This window comes from Athene noctua, chromosome 3, assembly GCF_965140245.1.
Source record: "Athene noctua chromosome 3, bAthNoc1.hap1.1, whole genome shotgun sequence".
In the NCBI taxonomy this organism is placed as follows: domain Eukaryota; kingdom Metazoa; phylum Chordata; class Aves; order Strigiformes; family Strigidae; genus Athene; species Athene noctua.
Window position 1 is genome coordinate 60,321,901 of NC_134039.1, and position 25,496 is coordinate 60,347,396.

At 37.8% G+C, this 25,496-nt stretch overlaps 1 protein-coding gene across 8 annotated transcripts in view; it reads left to right on the forward strand.

Moving 5' to 3' along the window:
• The window catches only part of ST7 (suppression of tumorigenicity 7), a 155,681-nt gene that overhangs the window by 106,985 nt on the left and 23,200 nt on the right, over positions 1–25,496 (forward strand). For all 8 annotated transcript variants that reach the window (XM_074903146.1, XM_074903139.1, XM_074903140.1 and 5 more), the window contains 3 exons: positions 10,898–11,012; positions 20,998–21,070; positions 22,607–22,709. In XM_074903146.1, the coding sequence (XP_074759247.1) occupies positions 10,898–11,012; positions 20,998–21,070; positions 22,607–22,709 (291 nt within the window). The remainder of the gene's footprint in view (positions 1–10,897; positions 11,013–20,997; positions 21,071–22,606; positions 22,710–25,496) is intronic.

The window sequence follows — 25,496 nt, forward strand, 5'->3', positions numbered from 1 at the left end:
GTCATTTTGTATGTGCAGTGTACATAAAGATTAAGTTAAGAGATCATTTATTTATAAGGTTGTGAAAGCAACACTATGAAATCATAAAATACCAGATGGACAGTTTCCCATACAGACTGAGTTTCCCATCCTGGTACCTATGCAATGGAGCACAGTCTTTTGATCATGAAGTTATTAAGATTTTTTCTGAAGCATGTAGTGAATGCCACTAACTTAATAAACAGGTCTCAAGTATTCTGTTTCTTCGTTGCAAAGCTGCAGTTTGGCTTTGTGCATTGTTTACACCACTCTATTCAGACCTGAGGACAATGTTATTTATTCACACACAACCTGTTACTGAGAAGTCAAACCCAAATAATTAGTCTATAATGAACTGATTTCCCTCTGAGATGGGGGATGACTATATCCCTGTTTTGTAGGCAGGGGAGCTACCAATGGTGGCCATAAGGCAGTAAGCTACAAAGCTACAGATTAGAATTTGAAATACCAAACAGTAGCTATTTTGGGAATGGCAGGACAGACAGCTGTCCACATAAAGCTCTGAATATGTTTCAAATAACTTGCTCTGGAACTTAGGCACTTGCATCAGCATCAGTAGGGCAAGTATGTCTGCCAGCTTGGAATCCAGCACTCAGCATCTTCTGGAACTGTGGCACTCGTGAATATTTTCTGAAAACATTGAGCAGAGTTCATCATAATAATGCAGGTCTTCATCCTAAATAATCTACCAGATGGCAAGTAGTGAGTAACTTTGTTTCTTATCTCTAGCTGATTTTTTTCAGGCACACAACTCTCACTCCCCAGAATTGCTAGGCTCCCAAACAGAGGTGTTGAAAAAGAATTTGTCAAAAACCCAGCTATTGTACAGCTAGGAGTGTGAGAAAGGGGAACGAGGAAGAAAGACCTAGTTTTGCAGACTTATGGTCAGCTGGGAGAATGTTGATTTAAAAAAACCCGTTGTTTTCAGTCCAGCCAGCTCTACTGATTCTTCATGAATTTTGTTACATGGGCACTCTGGGAAAAATACTGAAATGTTTGGGGACAAACATTGGAATTCTAAGTTCTGGCATTAATATACAAGAAAGATAAAATTTTGAATTTCACATTCAAATGTCACACGTCGTAATTATGGCAACTTCTGGAGCTTAGTATTGGCTGCTAAATGTGTTTTGTGATTTGTAGTTAGAGCTATGTGGAACAGATACTCCGTGAAGCCTTCTTCTGCTGATGACAATATGTGTGGTTAATTGTGCATTCAGAGCACTGGATTCAGGGACTTGGATGATCCATCTAGTCCTAGGTTTCTTATGCAAAGTGAGACCCAGAAAGCTTTGATTATAATGAATGGCTTATTCTGTCACTAGAAAGAAAATTGTGTGTTGTTGAAATTAAGTACACTGTGGATCTCAAAAAACAATAGGGGGACCAAAAGTCATTGTTAGATAATTGAAGGACAGAAGACACTCTCCTCAATAGTGATGCTTTGCTAAAATGAAATGACTGGGTGCAAGACAAAGGAGGTATAAAGATAGAACTTCAGCTTCTAGAGCTTCACCTTAGATCAACGCGTTGTGTATTTTTCCACATACAGACACAGCCAAATCCTCAGAACTGAATTTAGATGCCTCTAGAGCTCTTTGTGTTGAGCAAACAGCGATGAGAATTAGCTGGTCCCTAGCTGAAATATAAAAGCAGAAGTGTCTCTAGGTCACAACTCCAGTACACTGGAACCAAAAGTAGGGTCAAGTCAGCTTTGCAGATGCTTTTCTTAGACTGACTTTAAGCTACTTATTTCTGATGAATGTGTATCCTCCAATTCTTCATAGAAGACGTAAATAATATACTTAAGAAGTTTGAAGAACATGAATGTGTCATTGAAGGTTTCTATGTGATTGATGAGGGAGGAGATGAATTTATTCACCCTAAAAAGAATATGAAGAATATGTTGGCTGGGGACTGCTGAATCTAGCATCAGGGAACAGAGGGCGGTGGCTCTGTTTGTGTTTGAAAGATTGAAAACAGATTTCTCAAGACATGGAACATGATGGAAATGAAGTGTTAAGAGGTTCATGACACCATCTGGGAAATATGATTGGGATGTAGTGAGTCTTTGCCACTTCGAAAAAACAAAATATTTGAGAGTGTTTAATTCATTGAATATATGAGGCCATCTTGAGGATGTTACTGATGGATTAGATTGTCTTACTTGAATTTTATGTAAGAAAAGACTGAGATCCTGCTTAAAACACCTTAATGGAAAGAAAATTAGTTTGTGACTTAAGATTTTGATTTTATGGTTACAGACACTGCTGATAGGAAAATCATATTCTTTAATATTATATTGAAGATATTTAAAACCAGTGGCTTTGAAACTTTAAATAAACGGGGGGGGGGGTAATTTTAAAAAATGGGTAGGAATTTCTCTTGCTTCTGTGATTGATTCTGAGATAGTATTTTGTTGCTGACTTTGCTGCTTGGACGCCATTAATTTAGTTGAGTTGAATGAGAATTATGAACCTGTAATTTTAATGGAAACATGTAATTGAATCATACATAGGTGTTGCTTTTGCTTGTATTTCTGATGATAATTATTTACTATATATTTTGCTATAGAAACCAGCAGCTGTCACTATTTGTATATATTGAGTTAACCTGTGATCTCATTTTGATTAGTGTATTGTTGGAATAACTCCAGTCTAGTCAACAGTTATTCCAGTTTTATTCCTGTTTATACAGAGCATGATATGGTCTGTGAGGGAACTAAATCTCTTTTACTGTCCCTGAGGAGAAAGTCTACAGTGCTGGTTGTTTTATTTGTTGTGCTGATTATGTTAGGAGAATTTAAACTAGTTTGTTCTAAATTACGTTGGAAAATTTGTTATGTGCAGAGGTGAAAGGCCTTAATGGTGGCTGCGGGGAATCGTCAGTATCCCTCCATGTTCAATCTTTATTGTGGACAATGTTTCAAGCCAAGTAGCTACATCCTGATGAGCAAGGGTAGCCTTTTGTACCCAGCTGCTCTCTGCTCTTTGCAGATTCCCTCACCGTTACAATGGAAGAAAACAAAAGTCTGCTGGGTCATTGTTTCTTGTTTTTCATTGATTAAAAACAGAGAGGATGTGGAGGGTATACAAAGGCACTTCCCTCTACTTTGTGGGCGATTGCATCAGTGACTGCACTACTGAATTCAGGAACAGACTGACATGGGATTTCCCTTCACTGGGTCGCTGAAGTAACCAGGTGAAGATGTACTGTGCAAGAAAGAAGGGGAATTGTCAAATTAATTTGAGCTTCATGGGATTTTTCTGGAGAACAGCTGGACTGTGGAACAAGCTTTCAATGAAGGGTGATGTATGTTTAGGAAAGAAAAGCATGGCAGGCAGAGGCAGAAGGCATGCTAGTGGACAAAGTGAACAGAAGCTATTAATTGCCTCCTCTTTCAGAGACATGATGAAAGAAGCTCATTCTAGAGTGTCTTTATCTCCTACCCATGGCCCTGCGCTCCCCTGAAGACTGCTTTGTAGTTTTAACAAGTATGTGTTTCTGAGACAGTGGAATTGCAGCTTGACCCTTGTTTTGCAGCTTTCTTTAGAAATGAGTGAGGTTTAGGGAGAGAAGAGACTCTCCAGGTCTTCCCTCAGCTCTGGATAAGGATAGAAACTAAATTGAAGAGTCAGAAAAGTACATTTTGTTTCTGGGATCAGTCATATCTGCTGAGAAATCACTCTTCAGATCACAGTAAAGGGCCTAGAAGTCTACCTCTGTGTACCTAGCTCTGAGAACCTTGTTGAGGATGTTTCAGTTGGAAGTATTTAATGTGTTGTATGCATATTGATGGGCTGCATGATAAGTTCTTTAAACACACAGGCTGTCCTAAGCATATAAAATGGTTTAAGAGGCTATGTCACTTGAAAGCTATGTCACTTGAAGGCTTCAAAAACCTACTCAACCATACTTAATCAGTTTTAATGCTACGAGAATGTTGGGGTTTTATCTTTTTATGACCAGAGGTGTAAGTGATTTTTGCTGCTATGATGGTTCTGCAAATCTAGCCTCCTTTCTTGGCAACCTTTTTTGCTGGGCTTTGAATAAGGTTTTCTGTTCAATATTCTCTTGGATTCTGTATTGTTGTGTGCATTGCTGATTTCTCTTAGTTAATGGGAATACATAGCTGGGACAGTGTTCTGTACTTTGAATTATCAAGCTGTGTGAAACAAAGAGAGTACTAGTTACTAATAAAGATGTTATGATCCCTAGCAACTTAACAACACAACTTATGCAGCTACTTGCATAGGCAACTACTGTGTCTGTCCCAAATACTTCTGTGCTTGAGGCAAGGATTAATGACTGAGTTTCTTTGGCTTGTGTTATGCAGGTCAGATTAAGCAGGCTGCTCTGCCTTGAGTGGAATTCTAGCTTTATTAACATCTGTAGCAGTTGCTTAAAGTACCATTTATTAAAATTTGAAGGAAAAGTAATTCTTAGTTAAACGAAACCAAGAGTTATCTCATAAATTTTAAAGTGCTACTCTTGTGAATTGTGACATTTGCCAATCTTTACCACAGAGTAGTATCTTCAGTTAATTCTTGCTCTGACACATAAGCACTGCAATAATAGCAAGTCATAAATGCTGATTTTAACATTTCCATATGTCTGTATATTCAAATGTGGTTTGTTTTGTCACAGATTTACATGTTACAGTTAAGTGGGAGGGGTGGGTTGGAACATCCCTTGTTTCAATGGGCTCTTAAAGAAAATGGAGACTCCTGTGATTCCTCTGATGGTGTTTATCCTTCCCTTTACCTGCACGTGACTCAGTTTTTGTCATGACTATGATCCTGTGCAAACCCCTCAGAAACTAGAAATTTGGTGACTACTACCTAACCCTTATAATAATAATAACGTTTTTCATATAAATTATGCGTTTCCATCATCGTGATTCTATTAAGATACAATATAGTCTTATAGTCTTTATGGTCACATGGTCTTAGTAGGAGCCCTAGTAACTTGTTCTCCTTTTTGTCTGCCCTCTTGCATCATTCCATGTTTAGGGGCATTGTATTGTCTTTTAATTATGCATTTCCATCTCTTTGGAATCTCCTAGCTTGTTTTAGAGCTACTAGATAATTTCATCTTTAATTTCATTTAAAAATCTGCTTCTAAAAATATGGCAAAGTTTCTGCAAAAAGTGCTTTGGAATGATGCAGATAAAGGAATGTTTTTGAAGAGGGTTATGAGTAATGACTTTGTCTTCATGCTTTATGAAGTTACTGATCTTTGATGTAACAAACATGATTTATCACTGTTACTACTTTCATGTGATGTGATTGTTTAGTAGTAAATGTACATCTGGAACAACTTGCACTCTTCTGGTTTCATGCCACATCTGCCTTTAAAATTCTCTTTATTCCAGAACTACATGCATTTTTACAGCACAGTCCAAATAACAGCATCTTCATAATTATATCTCTCAAATAACTCAAGTCATACTCCAAAGGGTTTAATCTGCTGATTAAGAGAAAACATAAAGGCTGCATGTTCTAGCATATTTCCTTAGAGTTTGCATATTTGGGAAGATATTTTTCACATAATTGGCTCACTGTTAATCCTGCGTTGAAGAGAAGTCATATTATCTGTGAGTATTGTGGAGCACTATGACTAAACTCACATTTGCCAAATTAAAAATATAATGTCAGCAAATTTTATACCTGTACCATCCCACAGTTAGTGTAAACTGGATCTGGGTCTTTTTTCTGACACTCTGAAGTTCAAGCATTAAATGACATGTCAAATTCCCTGAATTCCACATACGGATAAAAATATGTGGATCCTGCTGTTAATTGTTTTCAAGCTCCAGAAGAACAGGATCTGGCAGATTTGGCTTCTTAGCTTCTATCCTTTCTGAACTGAGAAAGAGTAACTGTGGAGATGCTTCCAAACAAAACAGTGATTATTTGCCAAAAGGAATGCAACACATAGAGAAATACATTAAATGACAGAATCCTACTTTTGCTGTAATTAAGCAGAACTTTAATTCAGGTGGGTCCAGTGTATTTCAGATAATTTTCTAAGTCCAGGAGCTATGAGAGTGTCTCTTTATATCACATGAATCCCACTCACAATGAGACCACCCTGGAATGAGTTGCACTTTTAGGACCGGGAGTTAGTCTAATTTTTAAGCAACTGACATTGTTAACAGAACCTTTTTTGTGTGCTAGCCTTAGTCTGATGACTAGCCAGGTGAGCTGGCTAGGACAAAAATTTAAGCATTAGTGTATTCGATTATACATCAGAGAATCAACGTGGAGTGACATGTTGCAAATGCCTTAAGACCGGGGTAAGCTTCAGTCAGAGTTTAGACACCTGAAAGCTTAGCTGTAGACAGTGAAGCCCACAGAAATGAAGTTTCTGGTTTTCTACTCTGAAATGGCTTGGAGTTTTGCCTTTTCTACCCTGTTCAAGTTAACAGTTCTCACAGATTACAAGTCATATTCCAGAAAGCAGTTTAAGCAAAGCACTTGTGAAAATAACAGTGTTACCCATACCGTGTGCTTGATTCTTCCAACGACGTGGACAGTTGCACCTGGAAGATTGCAGCCTCAATCATTCCTCTTTTAGGAGACAGATTTTACCATTTCAGGTACCTGCTGTGGGAATGGATACACTAGGAATTGAGGTTGTAACAGTTTCACTATTTGCATTGAATTTCTCTTGTCTGCTTGTTGTTGTTTCTTCATTTTAAGCTGAATTAACTTTTCATATTCTTTTGAATACATTGATCTAGAAATGTGTTTGTTTGTTGAGAAGATACAAGTATAAGCAGCAATGAATGGTTGCATGCTCTACCCATGAAATATGTGACCGTGCATACAGCCATAATGCAAATGGAGAATGAATGTGTCAACACCAGCTTATACATAAGATCATTCATTTATCCACCTCTGTATTCCCATGAGTCTCATGGTCTTGTCGTAGGCATAAATTGTAGCTTAAAGCCATTTTCTACACAAATAATGTATCATTGTTAATTGATGCATGATGTTAATGTCATCACAGGGAGAATAATGGATGCAACAGTTAAAGCTACATTCCTTGAAAATGTTTCGAAAATTAGTTCTAAATAAGATAATGCTGATGACTGAAGTATTCTCAAGGGAGTCCTTGTCATTAAACTGTTCTTTGGGCGATAAAACTTGTTCCTCATTCAGTAAATCAGATTTGGATTTCCTTGTACCATAAAGCATTTTTTGTGATCATCACGTTTTCATATCCATCACAAAATCATTAAAGCTAGACCCTGCAGTATGGATTGGGTGAGTCTGGAAATATGGCCCTCTCAGGACTAGTGATAAGATATCTGATTTTGTCAGGCTTATTTCCAGAATTTTTCTGGGAACTTGTATTTATTTAGATAAATAAATATTATTTATCTAAAAAATTAAAGTTTATTAATTATCTGCAAAAGCTACCTGATGAATCCTTCAACGAAAATCAATTCTGCTTTTGACACATGTATCTATTTTCCCCCAAATGTGCAGAGCAATTAAAAGAGAATATGGGCTAACCCAGCCCCAGGTCTGAATTTCATCACTAGAAAATATTTTGACCAATACAAACTCAAAGTAAAATCCTTGTAAACAAAGATTTGGTATGATATGTTCAGTAGCTGTTTGAACATCCTTATATTGTAAGGAGGGAATGTGTTCACAGCCGTGTGGTGTCTGTTTTCATATGGTATGAAAATAAGCTTTGCTCGGTGGAGCACAGCTCTTTCATACCAGCTGAGAAAGCAACTAACTGGAATTTTACAATGAAACTTTTAGTCCTAACTAATGTTTATGTAAAAAGCTGTAGCGGCTCTGGTGAGAAATCTTGAGTGCTGAATTTGATGATTGTCTCTTGAGATCTTAAGCTGTGGTGAACAATGGTAACAGAGCCTTCGTCTTTTATTTAAATGCAGTGCTTGTCACTCAAATGAAAACATTTGCCAGGTTACAGTAAAGGCATAAAGAGAATGAAAATTGATAAGCCAAATGATTTGGCAAATTTTAGTCTGTAACTTCACAGAAAATAAATCTTTGGGTGTAAAGCAAGCTCCGTGCCTCTTAAACTAGAGTCCAGGTTAGAATTCAATGCTGTACAGGTCTGCAGAACTTGAGGATGCATTCCTGTGTTCAGGGATAACACGCCCATTTTTACATCTCTGCATGGAATATGAGCCAGCCTCCCTCTCCATCTGCTAGGGAGGGGAGAGAGCGGGCTTGTGGTCTGCTCTCCGTTGCTGCTCATCATGACGCAGTATTTGGCCTGCCCTGACCATCCAGCAGGCCTATGTTGCAACCTTTGTGGTGTTTGGTTTTTTTCCCTCAGTATTTGCTTTCACTATGAGACCTAAAAGATGACACATCAGAATATTCTTCCATCTAAGTGGCTTTACTTTCTGGGAAATTTCTCAAAAAACAAAGTTTTACTGTGAGTGAAAATTATTTGCAGTGAAAACTATATACTGTACATCAAGAGATGACAGAGAAATGAGTTCATGTTCTCTCTTCTTTTTTTTTTTTTTTTTTTTTTTTTTAATAGCAAGTGTGCTGTTGTTTATGCACAGTCAGTGTTTGAATAACTGAGTGGCTACTTAGAGGTGTTTTATTTTTGTAGCTACAATATCAACTGAGTTCATTATGACTGGGCTGGACTTCTTAATGTTCAACCTTTCCCAGATGAAACCTTTATTAACACTTGTTAGTTTGGAGGCCTGGCAGTCCAGACAGTGACCTTTATTCTGCTGCTGTTTTAGGCAGGGTTTATCACTCTAACAGAACCTAATTAAAATAGAAAAAAAAAAAAATCTGTGAGTTATATCAGTGGGAAATGGAGAACCAGAGTAAGAGCTTTTACTGGCCACAGTACGTCTATAACTAGCTGCAGCTCTTCCCTTTTCTTCACTGATGGAGGGAATGCTATTCTGCCAGCCATTATTCATTCTCAATGAGCAGAGATAATCTTTCTTAATCCCTTGGAGGGGTTTCTTTGTAATATTTTCATTCTGAACTTTAAATCACTGTATACAAAGGGACAGATTCTGTCATGCTTTTTCCTGCCAAATAGTAGCTTCCTCTGTTAAAAATGCAATAGTGAGTAAGGACAAGAATGAAGAGAACTAGGCTCTGTGCTAGATCTTTAACTGATGAATCCAAGTATGTGAATTTTCACCTGCAGTTATTTTTCTTCATGACCATGACTTAAAATTTTTATTTTATTGTCAAATCCTTCCACTTACCTAGATGAGCACCATGACCTGTGGTCCATTTTTTTGAAAACTGGAGAAGGAGAAAAGCCTGCAAACTGTGCAGTTTTGACTGTGTTCTTTTTCACAGGTTCAGCTCCTACTATTGAAACTAGGAGCTTTATGGACATCCCCATGCCACGAGCATCAAAAATTCAGTGAGCTCTTTCAGCTGCTGTCTCAGTGATCATAATTCTCATCAGAAATTTATATAATCAGTTAAACAAAACACTGCCACCCTTGCCTTTGATATTTTAATAATCCTCAAACTGCAGCAAAGTCAGTACTATCCAGATAGCCAAATTTAGACAGATTTATCCCTTAAGGTTAGCATAGTTCTTACATTAGTTTATGCCAGACCATTAACACAAGGAAGAAGTTATCTGCACTTTGCATCTGTTTACCTGTTAAGGTTTCTTCCTCAACAGAGTGAAGAAGCTCTAGTGCATTACCTGTTTCTTGTTTTCTAAAGTTCTTAATGAATCTCCACCCCTCTCATTTCAATCCTGGCTTATTTTTGTTTATGTTACCTGTTTGCAAGGTTAAGATTTGATGGTTCTCATCAGTTTCTCGATTTGTATTTTGAAGTGTTTTCAGGTCCAGCTTACTATTTTCAAATTGAGCAGGGCTGACCTTGAATAATTTTCTTTACTTGGCTTTTTATAGTACTTCTGTTCTCATAAACCATCTCAGAGAGATTGTAAATGGTAGTGTTCCCCTGCAAGTTCCTGAAGAACAGTGGTAATATCAGCTATTTTAGTTCTACAGTGTGTGGGACCTTTGTGTACTGAATGTATATCATGTAGGCAGTTAAGGTATAACAACCATAAGGAGGACACAAGGAAGCAAGGATCTTTTAATGCTTCAGTTCTTTAGAGAATCACTCTGACAATAAAAAACTATTTAATCGATTCTGCAGTAAAATTCATGGATGCTTCTCTCAAAGGGTTAGTTCGTAAAGGCACTGACATGTAAAAGGATTAGATTATTTTAACGACACATTTCATTTAGGTTGTCATAAAAGATGGATTGTTTAGTTAGAGTGTTAGATTTGTATAAACTTTATCTTTCCTATTGTTGCTGCCTTTTTTTTTTTCTTTTTTTTATTAGCCACAATTGCAATTGTGTTCTAAAGTATCCACAATTACAAATCCTACTTGATAATATAGTTGTATATACGTAATCTTCTCTCATTCGATTTTGTTTTGATTTTTTCAATGTATTTTCTGTTTTTTCTACTAATATACCAGAGAGGTGCTGGATTACTTACTACTGATACGCAGGAGCTATATTGTTGAAGATTCTTTTCCGGTGCAATAACTCTTCTTCACTTTGAAGAAGCATCTTAATTGAAGGAAGTTATGTATTCAGGCAGCTATGTTCTTGGATTTGATTAATTATATCCTATGCAAAGCACATCTTGTCAAGAAACCTGAGCCAGTGTCCATTAAGAGCTCAGAAATCTCTGAGATAACAGTGGATTCTGGGAAGAAGCCAAGAACAAGGGGAACTGGGGTATTTAAACTTGGTGTTCATTATTTCAATGTATTTTGAGCAAGAAACCCTTTTTCATGTTAATAATCTAACCCATTCATTTGTTATTGATTTTAGTTGATGAAGGAGTTTCCTCTGCTTAGCATGTTCAACATCCATGAAAACCTGCTAGAGGCTTTGTTGGAACTGCAAGCATATGCAGATGTCCAGGCAGTCTTAGCAAAATATGATGGTAAGTTCATATATATTTATATTTTCTCTATAAGGTACACACAGAAGCAATGTTTCTAAATCAAACTCTTAAAATTTAGGAAACACTGCAAGTAAAGTGATTGGCACAAGCTTCATAGATCCCCTTATACAGTCCTGAATCCAGAGATTAACATTGTCCATTTTTTCTGCCAACTCATGCTTAATTCATTGTACAGGGTAATGGAACTCACTCACTATCAGCTCTTCAGTGCTTTCTTTGCTTTCTGTTGATGTTTAAAAAGCCCGACTGTTTAGGTTCTGCAGGTTAGATTTTTTATTGCATGCTATTCAAACCTTGTCTGAAAAAAGGATTATCAGTTCTCTTGTGGACTTTTCTATGAATGTTGATTTAGCATACAAGTGCTTTACAGACATTAATTGATTTAACTTCATAGCAGTCTACTGAGTAGCAGACTTCACGTCATGGGGAAAACTTGGAAATCTCAGGAGACTAGGTGAACTTTTTGCATTAATTTTCAGTATTTTTGGGTAAGTATCAGTTTATGCAGCATTACATCACTTTTTATGTTCAAATCACAGCTCCTGGTGACTTTCACTCTAGTCCTTTGAATTTGAATTCAAGACATCAGGGTCTCTCAGAAAAGACAGAGTACGAAGCACCAACTGGCATACCATGTTTCGTTTAAGTTAAATGGGTTTTACTTGTATTAAGTAGAAACTTTGTGACAGAAACAGGAATACAATCCAGTGCTCTTGAGCAATGGTCATCAACCTGCACAGCGCCACTGTGCTTACTCTTCCTACAGTCCCTCACTCACTAGCCACATTCCAAGTTCTGCAACAAGTGAATCGGGAATCCTACAGCCATCAGTTTCATGTTGTGTTACTGTACAGTCCTCATTCATCCTCAGAAAAGTCTTATTCTTATGCACTGGAATATTGCAAGGGAGTTTATGAAAGGAATGTTATGTAATCATATAACTGAGATCGTAACACGCATGAATCAGCTGAACTAAGAAACTGGTAGCCTTAATTTTGCTGTTTCTTTTCTTAACTATTTCTCTAGCTTGATCTTGTACCCTTTAAAATGTTCTTAATTACTAGCTCTTACAGTCTTTCTGGTATTCTTTGAACAGAGATTTTAAGGCTTGTATTTTCCAAAGTTTTTTAAAAGATAAATGGACATAATATGAGGTACTGCTGCATAAATGACTACCAATATGGGCTCTGGAGCCTACATCCAGTGCTTTGGCAACTCTTTCTCTTGAAGGAATTAACAGCTTTTCCAGCCTGCCCATAGTTGATCTCCTGTCCCATCTGTCCACTGAATTATCTTCTACTTCCCTTTTGGAAGGTCAGTTTAAGCTTTCTATTGCTCCCAGTTCCTACCAGAGACTTCTTGTTTAGCCAGTACCGTTCATTCCCAATTCTATTCTTCTGCCTTTCCTAACTACCTATTCCAGTCGTTTGTTCAGGGCAGTGATGGTCGTGATACTTGGTGATCCTCTCACCCACTTTCCAATTCCTGTCTTACCAGACATCTTTTCCATCTACCCTTTTCTCTGTGGCTTTTGCCTCCTCTGCATTTGACATTCTCTGCTGCATTGTCTGGGTGCCAAAAAGCAGAACAGTAGGAGCTTATGCAGACAGAGACTTCTCACTGTCAGCCCCAGTACTTGGTCCCATATCATCACATGGAACAGTGGCAAGGGGTTAATGCATAAGTTTATTGGAGTGCTGAGACGTGTGTACTTGCTGAGCAAAGAATCTTTGGAGAATATAACTGAAAAAAGTGCAGAAACTTCCACTGAATATGTGCTAACTGCTTTCTTCCAACATTTTGTAACTTAGGAAATGAAGATAAATTTTAATGAGGCTAGCAGTAGCCCGTTGGCTTGATATTAACATGATCATCCTGTCAAATTTCAGACCCCTGCAGCAGACTGTGGCAGAGCTGAGGTTATTTAACCGAAGATAAATAAGCAGCTGATTATAGGCACCATTATTTGGTAGTCACTGCTACCAATGCAGCCTGGAATGTTTTTGACTCTTTCTGGAGTCAAATCATTCTAAGCAGAGATCAGAACGTCAGCCAGGCCCTTGAGTACTGCCATCCAGCAGCAGTAATGACTCTGGGAGAGATCTTGATTGTGTTTTGTTTGGTTGAAGAAATCTGCACTTAAAGTGGTAACAGAGTCCTGTAGCTCCTTGTATTTCAGTGATTCCCGTGACACAGGTGTAGATCCCCATGGACTTTATTTTGGCATGTTAAGAAGAAAGTAAGCAGAAATACCCATTTTTATGCCCCAGGCACCACTGGACATTGGTACCTTCTAGTCTTTAATGTAGTTATCAGAATAGTCCTGGGAGACAGGAGAACAGACCAGGGAATTAAGCCATTCCGTCCCAAATCTTGGACTAAACTCCTGTTTCGATACTTGGTTTTAGACAATTCCATGGTGTCACTTTGTGTCATGGAAGCTGATAAAATTTGAACATGTGTTTTGTTTTCTCAAAAGCATGTGATAGAGTCAAAACTGGGGTCATAAATGTAACAAATGAGGCTTTTCAAAATAAAATTCTTCTTACTTTGTCTGCTTGAACCCATGCAGTTTGAACTCATGCTTTGCCATGTATAAACAAAAGTGTGTGCGTATACACTAGGTATGCATGAGGACTCAGCAAACACAGGCTTAACCAGTGTAACCCTTTACAGTTCATGAGTCTCAGAAGGCCCATCTCAGGGAGTCTCAGCTCATTTTAGAACTCATCAGTTTCATGTGTTGTAAGATTTATTGGAATATAAAACAATGAACTCATTTATACTTTCCTATCTGCAGTTTCTGTTGGTCCCACTCCACTGCTTTTTTTTCGCTAAGACCAAACCTGATTTATTATATTTTGATAACATATGAACAAATCATTTCCTTGAGCTGTCTGCCCCCACCCTGGGCTAAAAAGTTGGATCGTATTATGTGAAACCTCAGCCTCTGCAAGCAGTGTGTTAAATTGTGTTTATATTATGTACCTGGCAACACAGCTGATGTCCATACTCATTATTCATGGAAAAAGGGCCTCATTAGTGGGACAGCATGCACTGTTGCTGAGCTACATCATTATGGTTTCAGAGTTCAGTGTCTGTCAATAGAGTGCAGATGACCTAAATACTGTTGAATTCTGGAAAGATTTTTGGCTCTGATTTAATACATATCCATGTTATTTACAGCAGAAATAGTTATGGCTGCCTAAAGAGACTTGATGGAGTAAGCTTCTGTTATTCGTAGTAGATAAAGTTTCTCTGTTCTTCTTTCCTTGCTTTTTTAAATGGATCATTTTCCAGTGGAGTAGATCTGCTTGTTGTGATGCTTGGAGCAAATGATTTATTAACTTCCCTGGGCAGCCAGTTGCTTTTATTTTTATTATCTGGTAACCTGGGCACTGTGTGAAAACCCAGACCTTTATGGCAATTGAAAGTCAGATTTAAAAAGAATGGATGCTTATGTGTTTAGTCATAGTGATGCAGGGGTTCCTCCCTAAACCTGTCCTTGCTTTCCTTTTTTTAAATGACTGTTTTTCAGTGAGACTGTAAGCCTTCTAGTTTGCAAGAGGAACACCTTATGCAGATTCCCCTTTCACTTACTCCCTTGCAAAGGAGAAAGACCATATCACCATTGTAGACAGAGTCCCAAATTCAGAGTTCACTTGAGAAGATAATTTAGACCAAAGGCTACATAGAAAGAAAGTGTTTTTTAAATACAAAAGGTATCATTCTGCTCTAGGCTATGAAACATTTTTATTTGGTAACAGCTTACTTCGAAGAATCCTACTTTGAATTAGTGTGAAATCAAAATGCAGGCCTTTGAAGAAACATTTTAGAAACAGTCATCTTTGTCTTGAAATACTTTCAATGTAGCGAAATCCAAACAGTTCATGTAGAGAAATTAGTTCTCTAAAACGTAACCTATTCAGGGCTACTCTCCTTTCTGCAGTCCCCCTCTGTCCTGTTTCTTTTTGTCCTTATGGACATATGAAATGGGTAAATTCTATTTACATTGAACTTGAAGGCATTCCTTTTGTAGAGAGTTGCAGATTGATGAACTCATGGACTCTTATATTAGCTGTGGTCTCCAGGGTTTTTGTGTATATGTATATATTTGAGATCACAACTCCACTCCATCAGTTTCATTACGTGCCATGATTACATTTGATGTTTTTGTAAAGATACTCTACCTGGTGAAGCTAACTGGGTGCAAGAGAAAGGGTTTTCTTCTGAGTTCAAGATGTAGCAAGGGACAGTATGGAAGCAACCATTACTTCATGCACACTATTTTATAATCCTTTTGTTTCTTTGAAAAAGAGACCTTAAGAGAGAGTTCCTTTTAGTTAAGGTCATACCAAAGCCTAGTCTACCTTCTCCAAGAGGTGAAAATCAGGTAAGGCTTCCAGTTTGTGTAATAGCAGTATCAAGAGAATAGTTTGGTTTTTTTCCTATTACATCTTTTCTAGCTTCTGCTTCTAAGAACTAGTTCTTTCCTCCTTGTCAAAATTACTTGTCACTTCTTAGTGGCTTCATAGTGACATAAAGACACTTCATACATGTCTCTGTATCAGTTCTGTGTCTGTTTGTGCCATCTACTCTCTTTTTTGCCATATGATTCTGTGGGTTTTTTTGTTTCTCCTGCTTATGCAAAAGCACAAAATGTCTAAACTAATTAAACTAATCTTGCTCTTTCTACTCTCCTATAGGACAAATGATTCCTTCCCCTCTATATATAGGATTGAATAGGCCTAATTAAAGGGGTTGACACCTGCCTGGTCACAGAGATATTCATCTCGGCAAGAGCTGCATATGAAGTGTTTACAACCAGTAGTGACCCTCAAAATCCTTCCATAACTGCACACTTTAAGTTGTGGTCATGGCAAAATAAACACTTTTTGTTTGTGTTGAAATGTTTCTCCCATCCTATCAGGGGACCAAAATCCAGGACTTAACATCCACAGTGGCTATGTGTTTTTGTTTGATTGAGGTGGTTCCCACCACTGAGGAAGAATGTCAAAAGTATAGACAACCAGAACTGCTTTATTTTGCAAGCACAAAATAAGTGTTAGATCATTCTGTTCATAGTTTTGCTCCCTCCAGCATGTTTTCTACTACATTTTGTGGAAAAATGCAATGACTATTCTCATGGAAGATAATACTACAGGATATTAGATCTTTTTGACAGTGTTTTTCCCCTGATGTTCAGTTCATACTTTCCTTTATTGAATTCCACCCCATTACTCTTGCTTTTAACCATTTGTATCAACTTAATTCACTTTCTTCCTTAATGTCTGTGTCTTTATAGATGACTGCATCTCTCTTCTGTCATCACTGGTCCAGCCTGCACATATTTATTTGCTAGAGCACTTTCAATCTTTCCCATAAGCAATTCTTCCTACCACCTGTGCAAAAGTTGACAATCTAGCCTGCTGTTGCAGAGAACTGGGGGAGTTCTGCACTGATAGGGCAAGTGTTGGTGTACCACTTGGAAACTAGTGTCTACAGACAGGCTGAGGAAGAGAAAATCGGAGTTGGGCTCACCCTCAAGCCATAACACAATATATTCCTGTATTACACCATTTTTTTTGTTTTGTTTTATCTCTTCTCACAACTTCTTCCAGTTTGTTTATGTACTTTCAGTTACATATTTGGAAATATATGAATGATTCCAGCAGCTTAATGTAGTCTGTCTCCAGTACTATATGAAGAACAACTAGCAGTTTGACTGGAAGGATCTTACTGTGCAAATTATGGTCCCAGATCTACAGCTTATTTAAGCAAATATTTAAGTCCTATTAGTGTTGATAAGACTATTCACCTATCTGAAATTAAGCTCATAGAAATCTATATTGTTGACTTTGGGATAACATATACTTTAGGGTCAAAATAGAGAATAATTTCTGATTAGTGACTTGGATTTTGCATTTATTAATGACTAAAGCAATTGCAAAATGCCTGTGCCTTCACATTTAGGGCCTTCTGATGACGTGGATAGGGGATGTTGCACCAGTCCATAACCAGATTCATAATTTCTTGGTTTAATTGCTATTTTATAACAATAGATCTCATAACCTATTTAGATGATATATGGCATATTCTGGATATCGTGAAACAGAGAAGTTTGCAAGTCTCTATCCATAGCATCTTTCCATTAGTTCACTCTCACAAGCAGCCACTTAGGAAGCGAATGACCAGTAAAAATTCACTTTCTCAACCTTCTCCATAGCTGACTGGGGCTGTTTGAAAGAATATGCTCATAACTTGTCAAGACTATTTTGTATTCTGTTTAAAGATACAAGTGAAAAGGAAGGAGAACCTTTTTTAGATTGACACACCAGTTCTTATTAGGCAAAAATGTTCTGATCGGTTTGACAACAGAATAGCAGTCACATCTTTCAGCACATTGTGGGAACTCGACAAGTAATCACAGGAGGGTGGGAAACAGTATATGTGAAGATATTTTGCCAGATGGCTCACAGAGCTGGACACAGTCATTTGTGAAAAACTTCACTTTGGTTCCTGACAGAGGACGTATCTCCTAGGGCTAGTTTAGATTTGATTCCCTCACTAAATTCAAGTTGTAACCAGACATAATTATTTTATGCTTTTCTGTAAAATAGGAAGGTCCAGTTTTGAAGATGAAGCATTAATTATATGAGGATTTTAAAATCTTGTATTGATCAGACAAGAATATAGCAGAACCAAGTACTTCCAGTTTAATGTGGAGCAAACAAAAACCAAAACACTTTTGGAGGGAAGCGGGCATGGACCTACAGAGGGCTATCTCCACAGCAACATAAACATGAACATTTGTATGTATTTCTTCCATTGCCAAGGGACTTGTAGGTATTATCCTCAAATAATTGCTGCTTGCTCATTAGGAGCATAGTACTGGAAGAGGCCTCCTGGGTGAGTCAGGTCCCCTGCTGTTGCATTCATATTATGCCTTCCATGAGCTGAGCAAACCCCATCCTAGAATTAGCTATTTTGCTTGTCCCACTCTTCTACCTGGAAATTTGTCTCAAAAATTCACTTCTTAGAAACCTTCTTTTAATCTCCAGCCTAAATTTAATTCTGAACTGTTCATTATTTTGCGAACATTATCCTTTGTGAACATATCCATATGCCTATCCTATGCAGCTCTTCTCCTTTTTTTGTGTTCCTTGTGGTTATGTGTAGGGAACAGTTGTATTATCTTCTCTCAGATTTTGTTTAATTTGGATTGTTACAAAACCAATCCAGTCTTTCTGTTTCCTTTTGTTGTTCTTGACCCTGAGTGATCAGATCTGAACACAACATACCTTGACAAATCCCATTTGTTCTGCAGAAATGACTCAGGTAGCGTACCTGAGCCTTACCTCACCTCACCACGTTTCCCTTCCTTACAGGTACCAGCAGTTCATTGTGGATCTGTGCATATAGATCTGCAATCTATATGCACAGATGTTTCCAGGTTGGGAGCACTTACTCCCTACTAGAAGCTATTATTCTGTGATACAGTATTTTGGTTTAGTATATTTAACCCTGCATCAAGCTCAGTTCCTACTGTATGATATCTTAATCTCTTTGCCAAGAATTGTAATAATCCTCATAACTTGGTCCGTGCAACTTCCACTGAACATTCTCCATAAATGATCTGATGCAGAAACTAGACTTTATACATGTGATTAGAGGTTTTTTGTTGAGTAGTCTCCATGCTTAACCTTATGGATTGTGTATTAGTGACTCAACTGCCATTTTCTTGCTGTCATTCTAGCTTTCTTTGGTAATGGCATACCTGCTTTCTTTGATAAAATTGAGTGACCAACTTTCATCACCATAACTGTTTTTCCTCTGCTACATCAGTTATATACTGCAGACCTCTTGTTTCCTCCTAGTTTTCAGGTCCTTCAAAAAGATAGAAAAATGAAGAGGTGCTCTCGCTGCATTACTCTAAGAAGTCCGGGCAAACTTTCTCTTCTTGGTCCTTTTTTTATATGTGGAGTTTGCCTTTTGCCTGAGAAAACGTATTTCCAGGGCCTTCTAGACAGACCTCTTGTTCTGTGTCATTCATGCAGATTTTGTAAAGGTCAGATCCTGAACCAACATTACTAGGTTTGAACTGATGCAGGGGAAAATATTTCCTGTGAGGTAATGGTGGCTTGATGGCCCAGAGAAACACTTACAGGTAAGGGGAAAATAAGGTATTCTACTGACCAATTGAAAACCTTATAAATGACAGCAAATTTCTGGTTTTCTTGGGATTTTAAAAATTTTCTTTCACTCCATTTATGTTTTGATGAATAAGGTTTATACTGAAAGAAAGAGACCAGTATGTTCTGAAAAAGGTAATTTCTCTTTACTGGAGATAACTTTTAATTCCTTATCTTAAGGAAAATGTGGTATAAGCAGGGTTACTGAAGGTGCTTATAAATATTTTCTCCTGTTGTTGTTGAAGATATGCTCATGTCTGTGTAGCTGGCTTCTATCAGTAGAGTAATTAACATATCTATCACCCAGATTGCTTTGCATGCTGTAGATTTTAATTACCTTAGTCACTACAATACATTTTCCAATGAAGTTATAATTAGAATATATTATAAGGAAGCCTCCAGCGAGATCTTTACATCTCATAGTTGAAGTGCAACTGCATAAAAAGACAATAGAGAGGATTTAACAGGGAGCCTTTTCAAAGTGCCCAAGTCATTCTGTCAACTTTTCTGTCTAACAGAACCACGTTGTGCTTGGTTGCTTAGTTGTTTGTAAGTGGAAGATGGTGACTGCTGAGATATGACTTGCTTGTCCCCTTTAACTCCATTTTGGATCCCTGTCTTGCAAGGCACTGGGGTTCAGTAAATAACGGGTTTCTCTTAATCCTAAAGTTACCAAGATCTGTGGTAATTTCATCTCTCTAATCCCCTTTAATGACAAACTGAGGGATAGATAGTTTCTTAGAACAATAGTCAGATTAGCTGTTCTTCACTTTTATGGTGGGCCTACTCCAGTGCCTTGTGTTTCCTACGCTGTGTATTTGCTGTTTATTATAGGAAGCTATAATATCACGGTGTGCAGAAGTGTTTGCAGAATCCAGCCTTTAGTGGGGGTGATTCCTTTTTTTTTATTATTTCTCTGTAATCTTTAACTTTTTAATGGTGGAATATTTTAGTCACTATGTGGTATGTGTCTGCTGAGTAGGTTACTAGTGTGGAAGTCAATTCTTCTCTGTAACAGTGGGAACAAATCTATAACTCAAGTCTGCTAAGCAGCATTTCTCACTATCTTTTGAATGCTTTGTGCCAATCTGCTGGTAGAGAACAGGTAAAAATTAAGATGAACTAATAGGTTAAGTCAGGCTTATGGCTCCTGTGTGTCTCTGGGACGGCATAAAATAACCAGAGACTGTCTGGTGAATATTTTGGTCCAAGATTTCCTTAAGAGTCAAAGCACCTTACTCTATTGTTGATCTTTAACTGCAATAAATTTAATGATAGTTTGCTTACAAGTCAAATCCATTATTACTTAAAAAGCTGTCTTAACTTGTATAGCTACCACAGAATCGTATTAGAGAACTATTTCTGAATGAAAACAAAAAGAGTGAATAAGATAGCCCTCAGCTATTACTTAGATGTTTTGTGAAGTGTGGAAAAAATCATGTATTCCAGGTTACCTATACATTTATATATGAAGTAATTAATTCTTTCATGATGCCTCTGTCATGTCACTCTTTGAATTAGTTCTCTAATGAACCCAGTTGCTGCTTAAATACCAGTTCCAGTGGTCATTAACATAGGTTTTAAAGCCTGTATATTGGTTGGAAATTTAAAAATCCATCATATGGGAGTACAAGTCCCAATATCAGAAAATATTCTGAATTCATGTAATAATTTTGCATATGCCATGCAAACTCCAGAGTATCAATCAAACACTTTTCTTTCTGCAGACTTTTAAATTTTCAGATGCTGACTTTTTTCTTTCTTTTCAACAGATATAAGCTTACCAAAATCAGCAACAATATGTTACACAGCTGCACTGCTCAAAGCCAGAGCCGTCTCTGACAAGTAAGTGCATAAGAACCACTGTCCAGCAAAATTCCTGATTTAACTTGAGATTTCTCTTAGCTGAGCCCACACCCTAACAATCTGCTGGGTTAGCAGGAGAATTCAGTCCTGCAGTAAATTAATAAAATTATTTTATATCTAAGAAAAATTTGCAGTGATCAAACATTGCACCTCAAATATTACAGAAGAAGAAGAGAAGAGAAATAGCATAAATTCAGTTCTTGTTTCATTTTTATGTATACTGTCTGGGTGAGCTTTGGCTTCCTAGATAGTATAACAAAGACGTAACTAGAAGGTGTTGTGTGGCTGAACCTCTTCAACTTTGTATAAACTTGACCACAAAAAGGTAATAAATAAATGTGGATGCACTGGTAGCAATATCATTTTACAAGTGCTGTCAGAAGGCTGCTTATCTGCTTAAATAGTGGCAGGTGGATTTAGCATTACTATGTCAGGGATTCTGAGAGGTAGATGACGTTCATATTTTTAGACACACAAATATCTGCTCATTCCTGTTACGGTTTTCTCTTGGGTCTCAACCTTCCAAGGTGCTGAGCCCATCTACTTGATGCCTGTGGACTTGAGAACACTGGCCCACTCTGAAAGAGTGCTCAGCTCCTTGTGAGATGGAGCTCAAAAATCCCAATTCTGCTCTCAGATGCCTTCACACAAATCCCAGGCAGAGTTGTGTCTGTGCACCTGAGGGTCGAATGCCTCCCTAAAGTTGGAAAGCAAGTAGAGTGGAAAGCCATTTTCTTGACTGACATCCTGACAGTTTTTGCTTTTAAAGTGTATGTACACATCAAGATCTAAGTAATTTTCTTTCATTCTTTTTATCCTGTAGATCGCCAGTACCTACTGCAACATCTTTCCTCCCTACACAGCGACTCCAGCTTGGGAGGGCAGGGCTAAGGTTGTCACAGCTTTCCCTGTGGTGTCTGCCTGCCAAGTACAGCTCTGGAGTTAGCCGTGGGGTGTGAGGTGAGAAAGAGATTGCATGGTCTGGTTTTTCATTCACTGGGGCAGATGATTTGCCCACAGTTTGGGCATGCTACCCTCGATGGTGCTGTGGCCAGTAGACCACCTGCTACTGCTGCTGCATCGTGCTTCCATCCCAACCTGACCCAGGGGCATTGGGTTGGGAACCTCCCTAAAACCTCCCCAAACCTGTTTTTAATAGAAACCCTCCAACAATAATTTGGCATTGTTTTTTTTTTTCTTTTCTTTTTTCTACAACTTCAGCCTTGAATATGCCCCTTAGCAAGGTACCTAGAGCAAATTTAGGTTAGTGACAGAAAAAGGACTGTTTGAACTGACTTTCTTCCGTGATTAGATGCAAACATGCTTTCCACTTCTGCTGGGATTTTCATTGGCCTTGATGTAATAGATCACTCAGAGTTTCCACTTGCTATGGAAGTTTGGAGAGCATAGGAAATTGACTCAGTTTGGTTACACGGGCCCATGTTCTAGATTCATTTTCTGGCTTTTTCTTACTAACATTTCTGACCTAATGTGTTTGTTTCTTTACTTTTGTAGATTTTCTCCAGAGGCTGCCTCAAGGCGAGGGCTGAGTACTGCAGAGATGAATGCAGTAGAAGCTATTCACAGAGCAGTAGAATTTAATCCACATGTGCCAAAAGTGAGTATGGAGAAAGCATTGTTGTAGCTTTAACACCGCTGAGGGCCTAACTCCTGATTTCTGTGTTAGATTAACAAGGGTTGTGGAAAGGGGAGCAAACAATGGGAAGGCAAAGAAGCTGATAGGATGCACAGTTTTTTCATTTGGTATTTCACATTCTTTTTCTTCTACTCTGGACTGTACAACTTGAAATTTTAGCTGAAGTGAGTCCTCTATGTGAGGAGCAATTACATGGTGGATTGAAGTAGTAGACACCACCAAATGCTACACTGGAGGACAGAACCATACATAAAGACAGATTTTAATTTACAGAATAGCCATTAAAGATCTTCTAGTTCAAAATAGCATGTTTTATTTGTTTTGATGATTACATGTAAGAATTTGGGTTTGGCACTCTATACAAAGGAACCTATGTTTGGAGTTCGTGGTGTGCTTCATATAAGTTGCATTAGTAATTCCTTATGCAGGACCCTGTCATTAATTTCTGAGAATTCAAAGCTCAGAGATGAATAATTGGTGAGAACTACAAAGTAAGAAAAGAGATTTTTGTTCTATATTCCTTAATCCCCTCTCTAGATATGTATCTCAGCAGTAGGAATCTTGCCCAGGGGCTACTAAAGGCTAATGTATTTTACTATTTCATCACCTGATACTCAGTATTGCTGTCTGTAAGTTCATTGTAAAGGCGAACTAGAGGCAGATGCTTTTTGGCCCTTGGAGATCTGCCTCTGAACCTCACCCTACAAACCTCTGGACCAGTACTGTTCTTTGAAAGTAAGCAGCCTCCACTGGATAGCAGAAGACTGGTGTGTGTTAGTGTCGGGAGCCTGTACAGATGAACACCAAGTCTGGTCAAGATAAACCCAAAACTTCTCCCATATGTACACACAGATTGCAGAAAGTTAATTCTCATGCCTTGCATGAATTAAATATTTTTTCTATGAGCTTTGTTTGTTATGCCAACCACTAAATAGCATGGCTTAACTACCTGAAGATTAGGCTATTTGTTTAATAAAATCGTCTAGACTTCCTCTACAGGCAGTGGAAAGAAGGAACTATCTTAGACATCTCTAGACAGACTTTCCCTCCAAGGTACCTGTTTCTACATTGTCTATGAAAGCAGCAACTATTTTCCCGTAAAAGCCTGATTTTTAGACAAGATCTGGGTGAGATGAGTCCCTTTGTATTATTAGCTGATCTTCTATTTTTGTGCCATAAAATTAAAATACTAAATTCAGTTTGATTCCAGGACTGCTTTTGTGGAACTCTGTTTACTTTCTCCCATCCCAGTGGTTCTTGCACCAGCAGAACAATTGATAGTTCTCTTCTGCCTGGTTTAACTCTCTATTCCAGTCCTGTTCTGGGTGAACCTTCCTGAATGTGTTACTGAAGCCTGGTTCAAGTATTCTAACCTTGCTGTCTAAAAAAATAGATATCCTGCCAAGCAAAGATAACCAGTTAGCCTGTCATAAGCAATAATTGGGAGCTTGTTCCGTTTTCCTCATTTATTTCCATGCTTTTGATAGTTCTTTCTGTCAAAATCCTTTTTAACAATTTGTGTACTAATGATTCCATATTAACACATACTGGTTTCCTCCTCTTTAAATGAACATCACTGTGTTTACTTCTCTCATCACTGATTCATGTGAATCTGAGTGGGGATCTTTTTGCTTTAAGTCAGTTGTGCTAGTCTGGCCATTTCTGGAACTGGTTCATTTACTCTTCAGTGACAGTCACTGGCCGCAGTGGCTGCTTTACTTCTGTACATGCTCTTAATATCCATTCTGCTATTGTCCCCATGCTCTACACTGCCATGAAACTGAGGCTGTCTTCATTTACTACCTTTTCGCTTGTCATTTACTACCTTTTCGCTTGTCCTTTTTCTGTTTATACTTACGAGTTTGCTCTACTTTGGTTTGACTTCCTTTGCAAAATCTACCTTACTGTAAGTTGTGGCAGTTGCTCCATAGCCTCTGCACTTCCAGACCTCCAAGATCCTGCTTTTCTTGTAGATCGGTATTTTCATTCATCATTTGTGACCTTCTTCTTACTAGCCAGCTTCTGTTCAATACAAGGCTGAATCTCCTTTCTGACAAGTATCCCCATGTGTGCAATTCAGATTGTGTGTTCTTTTTAGTACTTTTAATTTAAAGAAATTCCAGTCCTCTGCCTTACTCAAGTTCCTGAGCTTTTCAGTCAGTTCACATTGTTAATTGATTTCTTCAGTTTTTCAAAGTCCGTCATTTTGAAATTGAAAACCTTTGTGAAACATGTAAATTATCAGGATAACAAGGTAGTAATGGGGGAGGACTCTAGGGGGGGTTTAGTTCATATTTTATCATTAAAACAGTGTAGCCTAATACAGATTAGTATGCAACATTGCTGATTTCACACTCTTTCTGCTATTAGCTAAAGGCTATTAAGGTGACAAAAATATATTTTGGTTATAATTTTATGCACAGTATGGATATTACACCTCATTTCTGATTGAAGTCATATCCAATTTGTTCATAATGAAATGGAGATAAGTTTTAGCAAGCACCATCACAAGAAATCTAACAGGGCCACAAAACTAATATGTCTTCAAAGATTCTTTAGTATTTAAACACTAAGAGTGTCTTGTTCAGACTGAGGTAGGAAGAAAAATTATAAAGGTGACAAGTTATTCAAAGCATTTGCAAAGTTCCCAGCAGAAGACTGGAAAGCAGGAGACTGTGCTATTAAAGAGAAAAAAATAGTTTGATATGTTTCTGGTTTGTCTCAAAAGATTTTACCATTTTCAGTGCA